Source organism: Engraulis encrasicolus, chromosome 7 (genome assembly GCF_034702125.1).
Source record: "Engraulis encrasicolus isolate BLACKSEA-1 chromosome 7, IST_EnEncr_1.0, whole genome shotgun sequence".
NCBI lineage: Eukaryota > Metazoa > Chordata > Actinopteri > Clupeiformes > Engraulidae > Engraulis > Engraulis encrasicolus.
Window position 1 is genome coordinate 56,657,572 of NC_085863.1, and position 19,506 is coordinate 56,677,077.

Genomic DNA, 19,506 nt, shown 5'->3' on the forward strand with positions numbered 1-19,506 from the left:
AACTTGGGTTTGACACCTCGTCAAAAGTCAAAAGCATGACAGAAAATGTATATGACAACAAAAAAGCACACCTCCAGTAAGTTTCTGCGCTTACCTGTGTGATGGAGCCTCCTCTGTAAGCGATGCTCTCCGTGGGCTTGGTAGAGGAACTTCTTGCCATACTGACATCCTGAATGGCTGACATCGGGGTGCCTAAACAACAGGAAGATGGTCCAATTTTAGAGATGCAGTTTTATCCCATTAAAAATTAGACCAATGTTTTGGCTTGCAAACGACATGGGTCATTTTCAAAGATGAAATTTCACATTCACATTTGCATTTCAACGTCCAATAGTGTGAAACCTCGACATGAGCTGAAAAAAAAGGGTTACGCTCCTATTTAGACATTTGTATAGTTGCCAGTGAACAGACGGATAGAGGCTGAAGAGCTTTTACCTCTGACAACTCCGTCGTACTGAGCTCTAGAGTGAAGACCCTCGCCTTGGGAGCTCTGGCCACGTGGAGAACAGTCCTCCTGCTTTATATAGGACACTGCATGGAGAAAAACACAAAATGAATAATAACAACACAACGTAGTCTGTCTAACAATGAACAAATTGCTTGATGCATGCCACCCACAGACGACATTCCACAAATGGCGCTTTCTTGCACTTTAATGTCTGTCCTATCCTGGGATGGTGAGAAACGCAATTTCAATTCTTTTGTGCGTCTAGGACAGTAGGAGCCATTGATACACCATTATTACTTGACTGCACCGTGATTGCTCCTTGCACGTTTGGGCAATCTACATTAATCCCCCACACATTCAAAACTTGGAGGTCACATGGTATGTGCATGGAAGGGGGGAAAAGTGGCTCCTCCTGTACATGAGAAGAAATTGACAATAGCCACAAAAAACAGCGGCTTTTCTCTTACCTGGCTTGCCAGGGTCCTGCTGTCTTGGCAGTCCCAGGGATATGGAACCTGGGTGGTTGTGAGAAGGGAGGTACGTGCCAGGCGTTCCCTAAGGAGAGAGGTGGTGGTGGGTAGGAAGGGGTGAACAAGAACATCAGAGGTGGGACATGAGATTGGTCACACAAAGCAGTGTTGCCGCAGGCACAGTACACACACAGTACACACAGCACACACAGACGCACACACAGACACACGAGCACAACCATCTAAATAAAAAGTGTGAAAAGGAGAGAGCTGGGTCATGGCACACTCAACACAAAAAACAGTCAACACTATCACAGCTAACGCCCTTGAAACCACATAAGACACTTTACTCAAAGTTAGGAAGATTGAGTGTGGCTATATTTGCAGATGTGTGCGTGCAAAGCCAGGGTGTGTGGTACATGGTGAGTGGTGGTGCACCTACCTGGGATATGGAACCCCCCTGGAAGAAGGCGTGCTTGTCCGTGGGCTTGGAGGTGGGAATGAGTGGAGGAGGAGATGGAATGTTGGGCGGCCGGTGTCGCGGGAACGCCATGCGGACTCCGTCCGGGAGGTTCTGGACGATCTGATTGGGTGCCGGGTGGAGAACTGAGGCAGGGGTGGGAGGGGTTAGAGGAAAGGTTGGTTTGGGGATGAGAGGAGGGAGAAGGTGAAGTGCCGAAGGAGGGATGGGGTGGATGGGGGAGAGAGAGACAGTGGTAGACTTTGTTACGACATTTCTCTTATTCCTCCGCTGACTGATGCCTTAACAGCCTCTGGCCCAGACGCAAACATGGAAATTCACTCATGCACCCTGCGCCGTGTGCTTGGCTGCTCTTAGAAAAGCAATCTTGAAAATAGTAAGTGGGTAGAAGTTGAACTGTTTTGGGAAGCTACACAAACTGAGTGTGTGCAGTAAACACTAAAAGCAACTATTTAAGTATTGTGTAAATGGGGACAGTTAACAGTTACTTCAATACAGCATACAGAATTGATAGAGGACAGAATGATACAGATTCTTATGTGCTTGATACCTGATGTACCAGGGAGTCCTTTAAAAATGTTTTTTTCTACATTACATTAGGTTTGGCATCTTACGTTTCCACCTTGGGCTGACTGTATTAACCTTGTGATGAGTAGAGTAGCACCACTGACATCTGAACACACTTAAATCACACAGTGTGACAGAAACCCGCTACCAAGCAAGATGAACCGTCTAAGTTAAGACTTCAAACAGTTCGGATCGTGGTAAGTCGGGGGAAGGGGAGAGCAGAGTGAAGCAGAACAGAGATTGCTGGCTAATCTCTGAGCAGATCTAACTCAATTAGACCGATTGTATTGTAGCCTGGAAAGCTTTTTTTGTACACAGCCTTCCTCCATTTGGGGGAACTCCAAGTAAAATGTGATTGCTGTCCAATCAACGACATGCTTTTGAATGTAGCCCTTGACCTATAACATGAAAGGTCCAATCCTGTTTCATTGAAAAGATCCAGTCTGGATATTATCTTCTATTTTTCTTCCAGTGGAACTCAAATGCAACATATTAATTTGTTTGGGAAAATCAAAACAAAACGAGTGTTGTTTTACTTTGATAAATAGGCCGAGTAATTACACAAGTCTTCATGCATGATGGCCAAACAGAGACGTCTATGGAAAGTTCAGATAAAAGACCTTAATCACCAACCATTCTTCAAAAACAAAAACTTGTTTATAAAACCTACTTGTAAGCTATTGACACGGGATAAAATATTGTGAAATGAACTTGTTTTAGTTAGGCCTAATCATTTCATTAATGATTTACAATTTAAATTATATTACATTACATTACATAAATGTATTTTGTGATACACCTTGGCTGCAGACTTCTCTCTGTACTAGTGTCGATGGTTCAAATATGCCTGATGAAATTTTGAACAGTGGCCTTCAGCTGCAGACAGACACGCATATGGCACTGTCTGGAACGTAGCTGAGCTGATGCTGCTGTTACTTTAGCTGAGGGGATTGGGTCAACCGCTACTGAGTGAACGAGAGAGAAAGAGCATGCAACACGCATGATATGACACCAGGGGACAACCGGGGACATCCGACCCCTTTGTACCCCTCTGTCGGCTTGCCTGAGAAAAAGTGCAAAAAGGCGGGGGACAAGGGCTTTACGTAACGAAGTCATGAAGTCACGTCTGGGGTGTGAATGCCACAGGAGCCCTTGTCACACGGCTGACCAATCACAGCCCTCCTCAGCAACACAGCAGTGTTAAATGACCATGACCGCTATAAAGGAAGAAGTTCGCTGGCCTCTCATTTCAAAAATACACGGCACATGCAAATACAAGGGACAGTTCCTACTACGGGACACTGGTGTTGTCATGGGAGACTCGCAGCCTGGAGAGATAGGAAAGCAGACCTCTCCGTGACGAAACAAGCCATGTTGCTATGCTGTTGTGTTAGGCTCTGCTCCATTGACAGATGCTAGGCTGGCTTGTTTGAAATATTGATTAGCTGAAGACGATAAGAGGCTCGCATGTGCAGCAGGAATTGACCCATGTGTCTTTGACCATTCACGTGTGTATAGGTAGCTCAAAGTCAAAAGCTTTGACGGCAGTCTTCTATTCAAAGCAGCATGTTTAAAAATTGACCAAGGGGTTCTTAAATCTTGAATTGAACATTTACTTCAAAGCTCAAAAACGTACCACACAGCCAATACAACCACAGAAAAAACTTACTGTTTAAAAATGTGAAAAGGCATTTCTTATGCATAGCCCATATCAACATCCCAAAAAAAGCCCCAGTTCCATCAAACAGACTCAGTAATGACAACATTATGACTTGAGTTTGGTGAAAGGTGTGTGTATCCATGTGTGTGAGCAGGAGTGTGTGTGTGTGTGTGTGTGTGTGTGTGTGTGTGTGTGTGTGTGTGTGTGTGTGTGTGTGTGTGTGTGTGTGTGTGTGTGTGTGTGTGTGTGTGTGTGTGTGTGTGTGTGTGTGTGTGTGGCACTCTACTTACCAGGTGGCACACTGTAGCGCCCTGACTCCGGCTGTGGCGAGGCCTTGCTGCCCGGCTCCCTGGGGGAGAGGCGGTAAGGAGTGCTGCCCGGTCCCCCCGCACCGCCATGGCCCTCCTGATCCATAGACATCTTCACTTCGTAAGGCATGTACGAGAATGGCTTGCCTGTCAACACACATGCACACGCGTACACAGAAACACAGAGCAACGCCTCTTTAAAACGCACAGCAAATCAATCTTTCACCCAATCAATCAACTTGATCACTCAATAACAATAACAACCCCTACCTTCCAATCACTCAGCCAACTTTATAACTTATTTCGGTAACACCTAATTTTAGCGTTACATCTATTAGCACTATTACATACAATATTAATACCTGTGTAAGTATACTTGTAAGGCATGTACTAAGCAAAAGACAGTTATAAGACATTTATTCGCAAATGTCGTGCTCATGCACAAGACTAGTGGACCTAGATTTCTATTTATGAGTGAGCCGTAAATGCCAGAATACAATGTGTATAAGCTCCTGGTACACTGTGTGAACAAACCCTGAACAGTGTGAAAACAGATGTGGAATAAGGGTCCCTATTCTAAAGTGAGGCATTGCTAAGCCCAGATGGCTTTGGGCCCCTTAGGCAATAAAGGCCTAACAAATGTATGATTTTGCTTAGTACATGCCTACAAGTTACTTGTACAGGCATTAACGTTGTATGTGTTAGCGCTTATAGATGTAATGCTAAAATAAAGTGTTACCCTTATTTCCTCTACATTTTAAAGCAACATATGTTTGTAAATTTAATTATTTAAAAGTATCTTTAATAGTCAGAATTACCCAGAGCAGACAATCTGTTCCCCAGGCTGAATGCAAAATGCAAAAATTGGCTACTTCCTTGCCCCAGCGGTACACAGTGCACAACAAGAAAATTAGAGCTTCTTTGCAAAATGATGTATATCCATTTTGGAACGTTTTGGGAAGTTGACATTTTTGTATTGGGTATTCCATTGCATTGCATTGCAAAATGCATTTTATATAGGTTTATAAAGTATGTTCTCAAAGTATTTGAATGGCAAGAATTGTACGCATGATGATGGGACTTCTGAACATTTCCAATAATAAAATGCAAAGCAAAAAAAATGGTGAATACGTCATTTTGCCACAAAACTCTTCAAAAGCACTCCTGAGAAAGTTTTCTGAAGGTCAATTGGGAGTCATGTTTTGGTGTCAAAGGTCACCAAGGGTGGTCTGAAAAGCATCTTTTTCATGATAACAAGCCACCTGAAATGGACATCACCGAGTCTGACCGAATGCCTTCCTTCAAGGTCGAACGAGTTAAAATAAGCAGACTCTATATTCATATCCCAGTATGCGAGATAATGCTCTCAGGAAAGGGCAATACACAGCTCTAGAACCCTTGAACATGACACACTCCTCTTGTGCCTGGGAGGAAAAAATAATGAACTTTGCTACAGGCATTCAGCATAGGAGATGACGGATTCCTGCATTTAGACTATGACTGGGTTGACAATATGCTTTTTGTCACAACTACAAGTATATTGAAATGACTTAACAATAGGACAAGAAATCCTGCTTCATAGACAACACACTTTACCAATCCCAGCAACGTCATGAAGCAGTCAAAAGCACTGAACATACTGTGGTGAACATATTGGTCACTGCAATGGTTTAGAATGGTGTAGAAAAATACTCGTCAACAATTAACCATTATTAATTCAAAGGCCAGGGGCCCGCTGGCTTATACAGGTTAAAAAGGAACACTGATCCAACATGCTGAAGATTGATGCATTCATTTATTCTGTTTTCATTTATTCCAAACACCAGCAAAGAAGGCCCAATGTTAGTTGCCATACTTTGGGGACGAAAAGAATAAATTGATACTTATATCTTGAGTGTCTAGTTTTAGTCTTTAACAATCTGGAATCCCCAAACCAAAGACCATCAAGATGACAAAGATTTAAAGCGCAAAGCAATCTAAAACTCAGTGGGGACTAGTTTTAAATAAACTGCATTTTAGGTCTCCTGCACCTCTTCATTTGGTGTGCATATGTACAGTAGGAGCCTTTGATTTAGTATTGCGTTTCCTTGACTGCCTAGTGCATGAGCCTTCTAAGGTATGGGCAATCTTCATTGATCACAAAGTCATTAACACTTTGGATGTCCCATAGAAGTTCTATGGTATGGGCATGGAAGAGGAGAAAATAAGTCATCCTACTGCATTCCTACTGCATACTACAAAAATGCGGAGCACTGCTCTGCCAACATTCGTTTCCAAGGTTTTTAACACAGCCACGCACAATGGCCCCGGATATCAGCGGATATCGGCTGCCGATTTCGCCAGGGCTCCATTTAGTCGGAGCTGACCCTTGTTTATCAATACTCTGCTGTGTTGAAATTGACCACTGGTTGTGAATAGCATGTCTGCAGCAATGTGCGTGGATAACCGAAATTGTCAGAACTGTTACTGCTGTCGGAACCGGTGCGCGGAGGCCCTTAGTCTGTGAAGTCTACACCCACCTTCCCGGTCGAGTACGGTGGGGCTGCGTGCGGCGAAGCGTGGCCGGCGGTCCATGTCGGCCTGGTCCTGCCGCTGCTTGTCCTCTTGGTGGGCCGACTCGTGCACAGCCTTTATCTGCTGCTGGAACATGGCGAAGCCGCTCAAGCCGCCCAGTGCAGCAAACGGAACCTGCGGAACACAGTAAAATTAAAAAACCACCACACGTCTGGATAGACTGTCGTAATGCCCAACCAGATGAGCTGCCATCACTAACTTTACTGTGTGGTAGTAAATTAAATGGAAATTTAAAATTACGATGGAAAACAGAGCTGTATACATAGCAGGATCGGACTTTTGCCTCTGTGTGCAACACTAGCTCACATTAAAAGGCATGTAAGGCAAACATATAAGCTTTCTATATAAAATTGCAAGTAGCTCAGTAAACATAGCCTGCATGGAACATTCCAGTCCTGTGCACGATTGGCTCATGGGGATCACTGGGCATTACAAACATGAGAATTTAATGAATGTACATCCACAATGCCAAATCAACATTCTTGCTCCACCACCACCAAGCAGGCTCATCACCCCTTCAGCACCACAATACAACCTGTAACACCACCACCACCGCACACATAGCAGCATGACTGTCCTGGATGCAGTCGCAGATTCAAAATGGCAGATCAGTTGTCTTCTGTTGTGTTCCCAGCCCAAGCATGTGTGTTTGTAAACTCAGGCAACACTTTGATGTACCACAAGATCAAGCCCAAACAACAATCAACACAACAATCAGACGAAGTGCAACCAACCAAACCATCATAGAGATGCAGATGTTGATTGATTAAACAAATTTCATAAAGTGCAAGATTCAAGCAAAATCATCAATGGTTTTCCCCAACTGTTGCTGTCGATTGCGCCAGGTGGGTTTGGAGGAAGGGGGAGGATTTTGAAAGCAGATGACTGGTGGTGGGGCTGGTGGTGATGGTGGACTCACTTGGTGGGGATGGAGGTTTACCGGTATATACGACATGCCCTGCCCCCTGAACCTGGCCCCTCCCAGCCGCTCAGCGTACGCGATGGCAAGGGAGTGGGGCACTGACAGGCTGCTGCCTCTGCCTCCGCTGCTGTTAAGGGCACCCACCATGTCCGGGATGGCGGCGGCACGCTCCTGCAGCTGCTGCACATTCATGCTGAGGGGGGCCTGCTTGCCCGGCGGCACCAGCACTGAGCCTGCCGGGTTGAACAGCATTGGCTTCTCATACATCCTGCAGAAGGACAAGAGAAGAGACAGGCAGAGACAGAGGAAAAACAGGGGATTTAGATACTTGAAAGACACACATAGGCCAAAACAAGCATTATGGGAGGCAGTGGCTCAGTGGGCTAAGGCGTTATACCATTACTCCAGGGACGATTTTGACTCAAGGTTAGTTCCTGTTTCTTCTCTTTTCTCTCCTGCTCAAAGCCCAGCTCTTAAAATAGCTAAGACAAAAGCTACAAAACTGCTCAAATGAAGGTGTGTATGTGTCAATGGGTCCAGACAGTGTAAGCAGTGTACAGTAAGATTGCCACTGTGCTTAGTTAGTGCAGATACTATAGGAACAACAACAATATACAAGCCTTGGGTGGTCAGAGGAGGCATTCAGTACGAACACACAGACAACACAAAATGAAGGACCATTTAAGTCAGATTACCCAATTCATCAGCACAAAATCAAAACCACATTTTCAGTTTTGAAGCCACTCACTTAACAGGGGAATTGCATATTTTATGATGAAAAGACAATATGCCTGATCAGCTTAATAATAACTCAACTTCAGTGCTTCCATGTAAATTGCAAAGTTTGTTCTGCTGATTAAACTAAAATCCCTCTCCGCCAAAATAAGTCAAAATATCTTGCCTCATACGTAACTCCACTGTTACTAAGCAACTGAGGACGTTGTTCCCATCAGCAGCTATGTAACTTTTTCACCTTTATCTCAGCTGATAGTGAAAAATATGCTGGGCTCGATGTGGAAACAGTAATGACAAACAGATGTAGGGTCTGTGTTCAATTCACAGTGCTTCTAGTGAGAAATTGCATAATAACATGCATGTGAACAAATCCGCCTATAACAAATTCCACCCGCTTACCCATCAGCAAGAACATCCAAACACTTGAGCAATCTTTCAAAATCATACAGAATTTCTTAACATCATGTTGTGTTTCCATTTATAAACACGTGGACACACAGATACACGCAGTTCTTCAAGGCTGATTAAATTCTTGGCTGGCACCTCAAATTGTACTGGAAGGGAGTGCAACTCCATTATTCTCTGAGCTTCCCACACATGAATACATTTACAATGTCCGTGCGCTGCTTTTATTTTTATTGTTAAGTTTCCTATTCAACACCTATTTTCCCTTAATAAAAGCTTTTTGGCCATACTATGCACTTTCCAGTTATACGGGACTATGCTAAACCATACTATACTCTATGTACTATATTGCTGAAAACAATACAGGCCGATTCACATCTGCACACGTGACCTTTATCGTGTGAAAAGGAGTTTGCCTAATAGGTTCACTCTCCAGCGTTAAATACGTACATTCTTCCTACATCAGAATTAGAACCGAGGAAGTCACCCAGACAAGAAGACAAAAGCTACAAAAAGAAGTCCAGTCACCAACAACTAAAATCCTTTGACATGTTGTGTCAATGAGGCTGGTGACCTCAGACCTTGCCAGGTGTGTACTATTCCATACTCCACTCTATACAGTACATGTTGAAAAGCCACATAAAGTCATCATACATCATACGTATTTGAAATTCTGATTGGTCGCTGTGAGGCGTGACAGAACAGGAATTGTGACCAGCAGCTGAATGGCAGGATTGTCATACAAGAGTGATTTCCAATTATTTTCTACCAAGGGCCAAATTATGTACAACAAATGTAACCAGTATGGGCTCAGGTAGCACAAATATATGTTTCCATTTGTTGCAACCTCATGGCAGGCCAAATGTTTGCCATGCCTGGGCCGGATCTGGCCCGTGGGCGGCCATGTAGAGACCACTGCAGTACAGTATTCTGTATGTCTAGCTTCAGGCGGGCTTGACCTCTGACCTTGAGGGGTCTCCGCTGAGCCTGGGCTCCGTCTCCGTCTCGTCCGCACTGCAGGTGGCGCTGGAGTCGTTGTCCGAGTGCATGTGATCCCGATCCCTGTCCCTGTCCCTCTGGTGGACTGCTTGCTCGCTGTGCTTGGCCTCAGGCTCCATTTTGACCTGTAGTGTGGATATCAAGGTATCATTGAATGGCTGAAATGGAATCAAAAAGCCTTATTACTCTACACAACTCATAAGGATGGACTACAGCAAGGTAAAAGCACAGTGGGTTTACAAACAGTGTCCAAACTCGACATCCAACCCGTGTCTGCAGTTCACCTAGGAGCGCTGTCGAGCAAGCACAGTCCATAAGGCTGGCGCTATTCACACACAATTGTGCTCGCTGTCGGCTGAAACCTGACAATATTTCTGTGGATTCTGAGAAACCAATGTGTATTTAAATTAAATGTACAATAACCTGGGAGTTATATCCTTCTGATTTCTTACAGGTTTGGCATTTATGAGTCAGTCTCCGCTAGCATCTTGCTAACAAAATAGCTTTACGGCAGTCATGATCACAGCAATGCAACCGGTCGACCAATCCAAACGCAGCCTCTGCGCTCCTCCGCGCTCCTTGGTTGGCGCCACTTAGTGGACAGTACCACCCAAAAAAAGTCGGGAGTTTTGTCTCTCGTAATACCTATAGACCCTCTCTGGTAAAAGTGGGTAAGGGAGTGAGCCTGAATCAGATACATGTGACCTACCTTTTTTTTTTTTTTTTAAATAGATCAAATGTTGTTTTGGCTTTCCTTTCACACAAGTCACAAAAAACTAAACCAACTACACTGTAGGAATTTGTACAGGGCAATCATTTGACCAATCATGATTGGAGGGACTATGTTGTGTGGGTTACTAAGAAATATGAGCCCCCCAAAATAACTAGCTTATACTATTTTTCTGAAACTGATAGAAATTACATTCACAACAAAAAATATTTTGAAGAGGCCAAGTCAAAGATGGGAGGTGTTTGTCGTCAAGGTGGCTGCCTTAAAAGGTGCACTGTATAGGATTGTGGCCAGAGTAGGTATTGCAACTATGCAGCTTGTTGCCTACAGCTACATTTGATCTTTTCATGAATATTTACTAAGTAATAAACTAATATTTACTAGTCTGACCAACATATAGTTAAAATGTCCATTTCTGAAAATCCAAAAATGGCGGACATGGAGAAGATCCACCTTTTCATGTAGGGAAAGTGCCATTTTCCCATTCATAATAAATACTTAGAATTTGATGGTGGTGGTTACGTATTACTGAAAAAGGTAACATTTGTGAATGGGCAGCATGAAGTCTGGACATAAACTACTAAAAACATTACACAGCACACCTTAATCTAATAAAAGTTATACGAGAAGAGAACTTGGTTCTTCACCTGCACGTCCCCGCTGCTCATCTCCATGTCCTGTGGTTCGCTCTTGGTGCGCACCTGGCTGTCGTAGCAACCGCCCATGCCTGCTGCTGCACGGGCACGGTCATCCAGCAATGAGCCCGGCTCACCAGAACCGGGAGCAATGCCACCGCCCTCCTCTGGACTCTTCTCCATTTTCACCCGCAGCTCGTCCAACGGGCCGTCCTGGCCACCCTTGGCGCTGTCGTGATCGGCTGCAGAGGTGGATGCAGCTCCGGCCGAGTCCTCGTCCCTGTGGGCCGCCATTCTGATGCCGTCGGCTTTGGGCTCGGGCTGAGACGGGGAGGGAGCGCTTTCTGTGTCGGAGCTGTTGTCTGGGCCTGGAACATGGGGGGGGGGGGGGGGGGTGCAATAACATGAGAAGACAAACACATACCCCAGTGTCATCTGTCCTTTCCCTGACCTCTTCAGTACAGTGTGTCAAGTAGAAGAGCGGTGTGTGTGTGTGTGTGTGTGTGTGTGTGTGTGATCACAAGTTATATGAACAAAAATCCAATACAGTTACAGACACAATCCAAACAGTTCCACGGGTTCACAGCAAGGTCACAGACACGGGCATCCACCCAACTTATTGACTAAACAAGAAGTGGGTGAGGGGGTGGAGAGACCGCAGCATAAACTGTTGAGAGGAGCACTGATGGTTCCAAGTTAGCCCACATTTGCAACATATAAACACCAGCAGCAGCAACGGCAGGCACTCCTGAGAGTGAAGCTAGCTAAAGATAAACTGTTCTTGTTTACAGGGAATGTAAGACCATCGCAATCCACTTCATTCATCCTGAGTGCCCCAAGCTATCTCAGCAGCAAAATAACTGTTTGGGTTATGCTCCTCCAAAGAGCAGGACAGCTAGAGGAGGGTGAAAAAAGAGTAACATGGCACGCAGTAATCCACAGCAGGCGATTAAGAGAGAAGTAAATGTGACAGCAGACAGGACACAGTGACATCAAACATGACTTGCTCACATGCATGCACGCTCACACACACATACACACAAGTGATCCCTGACTCACACACACACACACACACACAAGCGATCCCTGACACACACACACATGCGATCCCTGACACACACACGCACGCACGCACGCACGCGCGCGCGATCCCTGACACACACACACACACACACACACACACGCGCAATCCCTGACACAAACACACACACACCACACACACACCACACACACACCACACACACACCACACACACACACACACACACACACACACACACACACACACACACACACACACACACACACACACACACACACACACACACACACACCAAAAGCTTGCCACCTGCCTTAGATCATGCTGCAGAGTCAGGCCGTCCATGAGCGGGAGTGGTATGCCCCACTGCCCCCTCTCACCCCCGTCATGTTTGTCTCTCGCTTGCCCCACCTCCACCTCCTCCTCTCCTCTCCTCTCTTCTCTTCTCTTCCCCTCTCCTCTCCTCTCCTCTCCTGCCTGCCTGACTGCCTGCTTCCGCCACTCCACTTTTAACTCTCTCGCAGTCTGTAGAACTAAAACCGCTGTAGGAGGAACGTGCGTCTCTCCTGAGCTGGTTGAAGCCCAAAGCACACAGGAGTGCTACATAAATGGAATACAAAGATAGTAAACAACTATGGCAACCAAAAAAAAATCACAATCTTTGAAATCACTGTACTGGAAAAACCCTAAGTCCCGGTGATGATGTTTTCAGGGAGGGGGGGAGGGAGGGGGAAACACACACACACTCCAGAATGGAGTAGCAAGTGGACTACTAGCGTATTCACCAACACACGCAAAACACATACGCACGTATACGACGAGCAAGCTCTAGTGAGCCCCTATTTGAATATTCAAAGCGAGACCCAAACAGAACGCTTACGTCAGCCCGTACAGGTTCATTTTAGGACTTGGGACCGGCGCATTTAATTTGTTTTCCTTCCTGTGTGTGTGTGTGTGCGTGCAATAAAAGATACAGGGGAAAAACTGCCAGGCCAACCGGTCAATTCAAAATTTGGCAACAACAACAACATCAAAAAACGAAGGCTACAGAAGGACAGATGAGAGAAAGAGAGAGAGAGAGAGAGAGAGAGAGAGAGAGAGAGAGAGAGAAAGAGAAAGGACGAAAGAGATAGAAAGAGAGCGATAGCAAAATCTAGAAAAGTTAGAGGGAGCAAGGGAGAGAGAAGCAGAGAGAGAGAGAGAGAGAGAGAGAGAGAGAGAGAGAGAGAGAGAGAGAGAGAGAGAGAGAGAGAGAGAGAGAGAGAGAGAGAGAGAGAGAGAGAGAGAGAGAGCTTGGAAGCACACAGATCAAACGAGTGGGGAGAGCAGTGGCAGTAGCAGCAGCCGTAGCAACAGCGCTAGTAGTAGCAGCACAGTGTTCGGAGCAGCACCCTCTCCTCTCCCTCTCTTCAAAGCCAGGGAACACTTACATAAGAAATTCCCCAGCAGTCAGAATTAGTCAAGATCTTTCATCCTGACCTGCACCCCCACCTCTCCTCATCTGATCTCTTTTCACACTAATTAAAAGTACAGACAGAAAAAAGGAAGGAGCAACAAAAAAAAAAAACCTTTCGACATCCCCTGCTCCCTTACGTGCGTGGAAGCAAAATAAGGTGAGTAAAATGTGCCACAAAAAAAGAGCAGAAAAAAAAGGAGAGAGCATTTGCATCATTAGCGGCATAATCTGCATCGCTCATTCAAGAAGGTTTTCATAGAAACACCTTTTGTATACAGCAATTGCCTTAGTTAAGCAACAGACTTAATGGGGACCTGCTGAGTAGGCAGCGAAATTGACAAAAGTCTTTAATAATTTAAGCAAATCATTTCTTTATTGAATGAAACATCCCCAGCATCAGATGATTTTTAAAAAGATTAACTTTGACCATTTCTGAAAACCAAAGCCTAGCGGCTATTTGAGAAGTGCAAATAATGTGTAATTAAATGCATGTATGCATAATACGATGTGCATGTATGCGAGAACAGTGTGATACATGGCATCTGGCTCATACAAAATGCCACAGCCTACTACTACTACAAACATTTCTGATCACGTTTCCAGATGCAAGTCATAGCCGAGCGGCATCTCATCGAGTTTCAAGAGGGAAGGTCAGGTGACGCACTGACAGGGGCAAATCCCGGCCAACCTCAGGCCAAGCCTTGGGACTCACACACCCTTGACTTTAACAGGGATGTGCCAACCGCCCTCTTCCTAATGTCAAAGCACCCTTTAATACCCTGGCGATCACGTTTTTTTACACACAGATCACTTACTGAGCACTTGAGAACATGTGGAGAGGTGAGGTGTGTGCAGATGACATTGTGCTGTGCTATAAATCTAAATATTGGGCAAACCTGTTGATATCTGACCATATGGCAATCACTGTGAGTGACGTGCTAGCTTCGGCATCAGCAGCCAAGTCCCAAGTGATTCACATGAGGAGTGTGTGTGTGTGTGTGTGTGTGTGTGTGTGTGTGTGTGTGTGTGTGTGTGTGTGTGTGTGTGTGTGTGTGTGTGTGTGTGTGTGTGTGTGTCTGTGTGTGTGTACATTATTTAACAGCATTTTACAATTTTTGTACATCTGAATGGTACAAACTTCTGTGCATTTGTGTGTATAGTGGGTTACGTTAATGTGCTCAGTCTTCCTGTACCCTCTGGGTTTTGGACATGTGAATGTATTCAAGTGCGTTCTTGGTTTGTGTATGTGAGTGTGTTTACATCGGAACACGTCTTACCGTCACTGTCTTCTGGGTTGTCGTCCTCGTAGTCATCATCGGCGGCGGAGGCAGTGGAGGCTAGACTCTCGCTCTGAGACACGTCCCGTTCCGCCCGGGCCCGCCTCGCCTCCTGCACAGCACACGGAAAACAGCAGAGCACAGCCCAGGGTCACGCAGAGCCAAAACACAGCCAGCCACCGACACGCAAGCAAAAGCAAAAACCACAAGATAACAAAGGCATGTTCACAGACCCAGTTCAAAAACTGCCTTGCCAAATCCACACACAAAATGCAGTCCAGGGGGAACAATATTCCTTATTCTGTTTCCCACCACCCACCCCCCGATCTGTTTTTTCTCCTTTGCAGGCACACAAGGCAAACGTGTTCCCACTTTGGTTTTCAAGGTGAGGTCTTGGGGAATACTGTCAGTGGTCAGTGCGGTCATAAGGGCAGTATCCAATAGAAATGGCAGGCAGAACCGAAACCACTGCATACTGAACTCTACCTGACCCCATAGGATACACATAGAAAAAAGGAATGACCCATCTTATCTGAATCAGTTTACTCGTATAAGAGGAAGTCAATATAAAGGTGCTGACTGTAACAGATTTGATAGCAGAAAAAAAAAAATACATGTTGGATTTTGTCCCATCAATACATCAGCCGATTCTGCAACAGGCTAGAGAGGAAAAAAGATCTAGAAGGCTTTAGTGAGATCTGGGGGCACCTTTGGTCCAGACTCCTGACCACAGTGTCTATAGTATCTAAGGCATTTAAGTCCCGGAGTTGTACACAACGAAACTCGAGCCATGCCACACAATGGGCTTTGAAAGTTGCACCCAATTGGAAGGTTGCCACTCTGTGTGCTTGATGGCTGTGTAGATGGTACCCAACAGCATTAGATAATACAAAAATGTTCAGCATGCTGTGACGAAAAAAAAGCCATGCTTAAAAATGTCAGGGTGGCAGCAGCAACAGCTTCGAGATTAACTCGCCCAACCGGTACAGTTTTGGCGTTGGGCAAAGTGTTGGCTCTACTATATGTATGCTGTTCCCACATCCCATGATGCAAGAACTGGCATCAGAAACAGAGAGAGGCTCATGCAGGCTTTCCTCCAGAGATTAAGCCCAAGGAAAAGCTGTGCCTGGCTTCAGGTCAACCATGGACAAGTAACAACCTGGAGAGACAAGGCTGGCACTGGCACTTCCTCTCGTAGCCTACATAATATACATTACATTACAAGGACGCCAGACAATACCAAATCTGCAAGTTGGCACACTTTCCTCCGATCGTTCCTAGAAATTTTTGGCCTTCAGGGAGAACACCCATGTCCTGAAAGGTGCCTCCAAGAGACTAGAGCCATGCCAACTCTAATTTCAATCCAATACCAAATGACCACCACCCACCCAACACCTCCCCATCTCCCCTCCCTCCCTCCCTCCAACCCCATTACCAAAGCTGTGCTAAAGCACGACTACAGCCATGACTGCTCCCCTATTCCCAAAACTGTATGCAGGGTATGAAAAGATGAAGAGACTTGTTCTGACCTTTCTCACCTGCTTGTGCTGCTGAAGCAGCTCCTCCAGGTTGTGCCTTCTCTTGTAGTTGAAGTAGAAGTTCTTGCACTGAGCCTCGCTCTTGGTGCCCACCATTTTGGCGATAGCCGACCAGTTTCGGCCGTGCTCAACCAAACCTGCAGGGGGAGACAGAGCGAGAGAGAGAGAGAGAGAGAGAGAGAGAGAGAGAGAGAGAGAGAGAGAGAGAGAGAGAGAGAGAGAGAGAGAGAGAGAGAGAGAGAGAGAGAGAGAGAGAGAGAGACAGACAGAGAGAGAGAGAGACAGAGAGAGATTATTGTACTGTTATGAAAGTAGGAAAAGGAGACAGGAAGTGCCTAAAAGGAAAAGAAATGCATAAACAATTACAGAAAAGGAACAAGGAGTGCAGCTCGGAGGATTAGGAGGGGGGTGGAGTGGAGAAGAGCGGAGACTGCAAAACAGAGATAGCTAGGGCTTCTCAGCTAGAAAGCATAGACAGCCACAAGGCCGATTTCTTCAAAGCAACTCCATAAACAACTATTCTATCCTTTCCTCAAAACACACATGACCCAAGACACCCACCAGCAGCAACAGCAGCAGTGCATCTCCGTTACCCCCTCCACTACTCAGAGCATAATCTCCTGACCAGTTTTGACAGGCCCCAGCGTGGGACGGGAGGGCGGAGGACCATTAGCCCAGCGCATCTCCTCCAGTGTAGCGCCGACTGCTGATGCTCATTGCCTTTCACTTCATCACACTCTTCCTGAAGTTAGGCTGAAAATACACAACTTTAAAATTGTATCCGATTTTGATGTCTGATTGCACACATAAGGAGAATCGCAACTGACAATCTTGTCTCCAACAGTAAACACGGACATAATACTCGACGTTCTATTTCGAGTCTTATATGTCAAACTTGTTTGGCATCTATGATTTCGGCAAAATGATATCTTAGAAAGTTGCACACGACGAAGGAAACTTGCCAAACAATCGCTTGCAATGGTCCAGGGAGGGATGTTCCACCAATTGTTGTAAGGAGGGTCTTCAGCCGAGAATCGGGCTGAGAGTTGTGTATTCAGTGGCCTGGAAAGAGGAGGAGGATGCCTGTTGTGTTGAGAGCCCGAAATGAGATGCCTGATAGGTTTTGGGATCACCCAGTAGAAATCCATTCCTGGCAGTCCTGTTTAAGCCCTTCCCAGTTTAGCCACTGATTGACCCTAGATAACAAGGGGTACACTCCTTGCATAATAGATAATAAGGGAGGGCAAAATTCATGCTATAAAAGAAATGCAACAAGTGCAAAACTTTTTTTTAAAAGCTAGGTCAAGTCTTTGGGTACTACTTGGTAAAGGGTAGAGTGATAAATACAACTGCACAGTAAAATTGGCAGGAATTCTCCTTTATTGTTCTTATTTTAATCTCTTGCATGTATTTAGAATTCGAACACAGCACATTAAGATTGTATTCTGGTGGCTGTTATTCAGAATGGTGCTCTGAAACAGTGAGCTCATCCACAGTGGGAGGTTTGTTTATTCCGCAATTGTAAATAAATAAGAATTAAGTCCTTTACACAGGAAAGAGCCCTGGGCATGTAATCTATCCTGCACTTCCCCTTCAGGAGTTACAGCAATAATCACGACACAACAAGGCTTTCAATTAGCCGCCCCACAACCTTGATGGCGCTTGTGTGTACTGTGAGTTAACCGATAGCAAGCTGAACACAGGTTCACGTCACCTACGAAAACATTACATGAGGGACCAACAACAACAAAATGAGTCTGTGGGCCTACAATGTTTTCAATTCAAGACACACAAGTAGTGGTGCAAGTGTGTATTTGTGCTCTAGGAACAGGCCACACAGCGAGTCGTTAAGCAGGAGGTTTTGTTAATGTAGGGAAGGCTATGTGTCCCTCCATACCATTTTTGAGCTAACTGCAACCAGATGTGTATAAAGTAGACATAGAAGTTAACTGATCATTTCAGTACAATACTAGAACAAGCTATTACATAGTTAGTACACCAATTATTCCACTGTACCTAATGAGTACCTAATCAGGGTCTTTTCACTATTCTTTACTTCTACTTTATACATCTCTGACTGTGACAACATCATTGCTGCTCGCAAGTGTACTTCAATACACAATGCTAACCAACATTGTTATGTCTCAAGAAAGGTCCACATATTTAAATAACAACATAAGTCCAAGATAAGCACAGAGCATCACGATCTTGCAGGGGTAAATTGATGTTAATAATATTGGCCCCTGTTATCCAGAGAACAATTCAAGCGAACACATCATCAGCCATCCTCATACCCAGCCCAGGCACAGGGAAAGGGATCTGTGACAGCACTGTGTAACCGTGCCAAGGGTGAAACTTGTGGCAAGCTGGGACAAGAAAACACCCATTGTGCCAACTTGCTGAGGTCATGAAAGGTGATACCGGCAAAAAGAAAGCCCTAGCCTGGCAAAAAGAAAGCCCCAGCCTGCACACCAACAAAGGTTATGCATGTAGGATTTCACCAGCGTGCCAGGAACACAGCAGGACTTTGAACCCTTTTAAGATCCCATATTGCCCATGAGACCTCAGATTGTTTTTTGCGTTTTTTGAGTCGGTCGCAAAATGTTATGCGAGAATGATTCGAATGTAAACCAAGTTCCCCCTATGGCCGTCTACAGACATACATCGGAATAAACATCTGGCTCTCGCAAGAATAGCAGCCCTCCAGAGCAACCATAATAATCAGGGACTGACCACCCCGTGGGAGGGCAGGCTGGGCTGGATGGATATGGCTGTGAATGGAGGGGTGGAAGTGGTGGATGGAATGGGATGGGATAGGAGCACTCAAGCACTCACTCATTTACTTGTACAGGCGGGGCCCTGCCTGCCTACTCTCCTCTTGGGGAGAGAGAGAGAAAGCGGTGCAAAAAAATCACCTATGTGGCCTCCGCTATCTGGCACTGGTGCCTGTGCTCAGTCAGTGGGAGGGACAGCGGTGGGAGGCGAGCTTTCATTTGTGGAAAGAGGTAGGGAAGAAGGGTAGATGAGGATGAAGAGGAAAAGAAGACTGGATGGATGGATGCAAGAAAGGAATAAGGGAGGAAGTATAGAGAGATGGATGGATGGATGGATGGATGAATGAATGAATGAATGAATGAATGAATGAATGAATGAATGAATGAATGAATGAATGAATGAATGAATGAATGAATTGACAACTTTCTGCCACTGTTGACAATCTTAGTGCTAGCCAAAAGCCCATCGGCAAAAAGAAGGGAAGAAAA

The 19,506-nt window shown here is 45.4% G+C and overlaps 1 protein-coding gene across 15 annotated transcripts in view; it reads right to left on the reverse strand.

Moving 5' to 3' along the window:
* The window catches only part of ncor1 (nuclear receptor corepressor 1), a 114,081-nt gene that overhangs the window by 25,855 nt on the left and 68,720 nt on the right, over window positions 1-19,506 (reverse strand). For 11 of the 15 annotated variants that reach the window (XM_063204074.1, XM_063204086.1, XM_063204081.1 and 8 more), the window contains 11 exons: window positions 16,235-16,380; window positions 14,706-14,817; window positions 10,947-11,302; window positions 9,537-9,694; window positions 7,428-7,698; window positions 6,454-6,622; window positions 3,917-4,081; window positions 1,361-1,524; window positions 916-1,003; window positions 436-531; window positions 95-192 (listed from right to left, as the gene is read on the reverse strand). In XM_063204074.1, the coding sequence (XP_063060144.1) occupies window positions 95-192; window positions 436-531; window positions 916-1,003; window positions 1,361-1,524; window positions 3,917-4,081; window positions 6,454-6,622; window positions 7,428-7,698; window positions 9,537-9,694; window positions 10,947-11,302; window positions 14,706-14,817; window positions 16,235-16,380 (1,823 nt within the window). The remainder of the gene's footprint in view (window positions 1-94; window positions 193-435; window positions 532-915; window positions 1,004-1,360; window positions 1,525-3,916; window positions 4,082-6,453; window positions 6,623-7,427; window positions 7,699-9,536; window positions 9,695-10,946; window positions 11,303-14,705; window positions 14,818-16,234; window positions 16,381-19,506) is intronic. The other 4 variants (XM_063204087.1, XM_063204077.1, XM_063204088.1 and 1 more) reach the window with 3 other exon arrangements.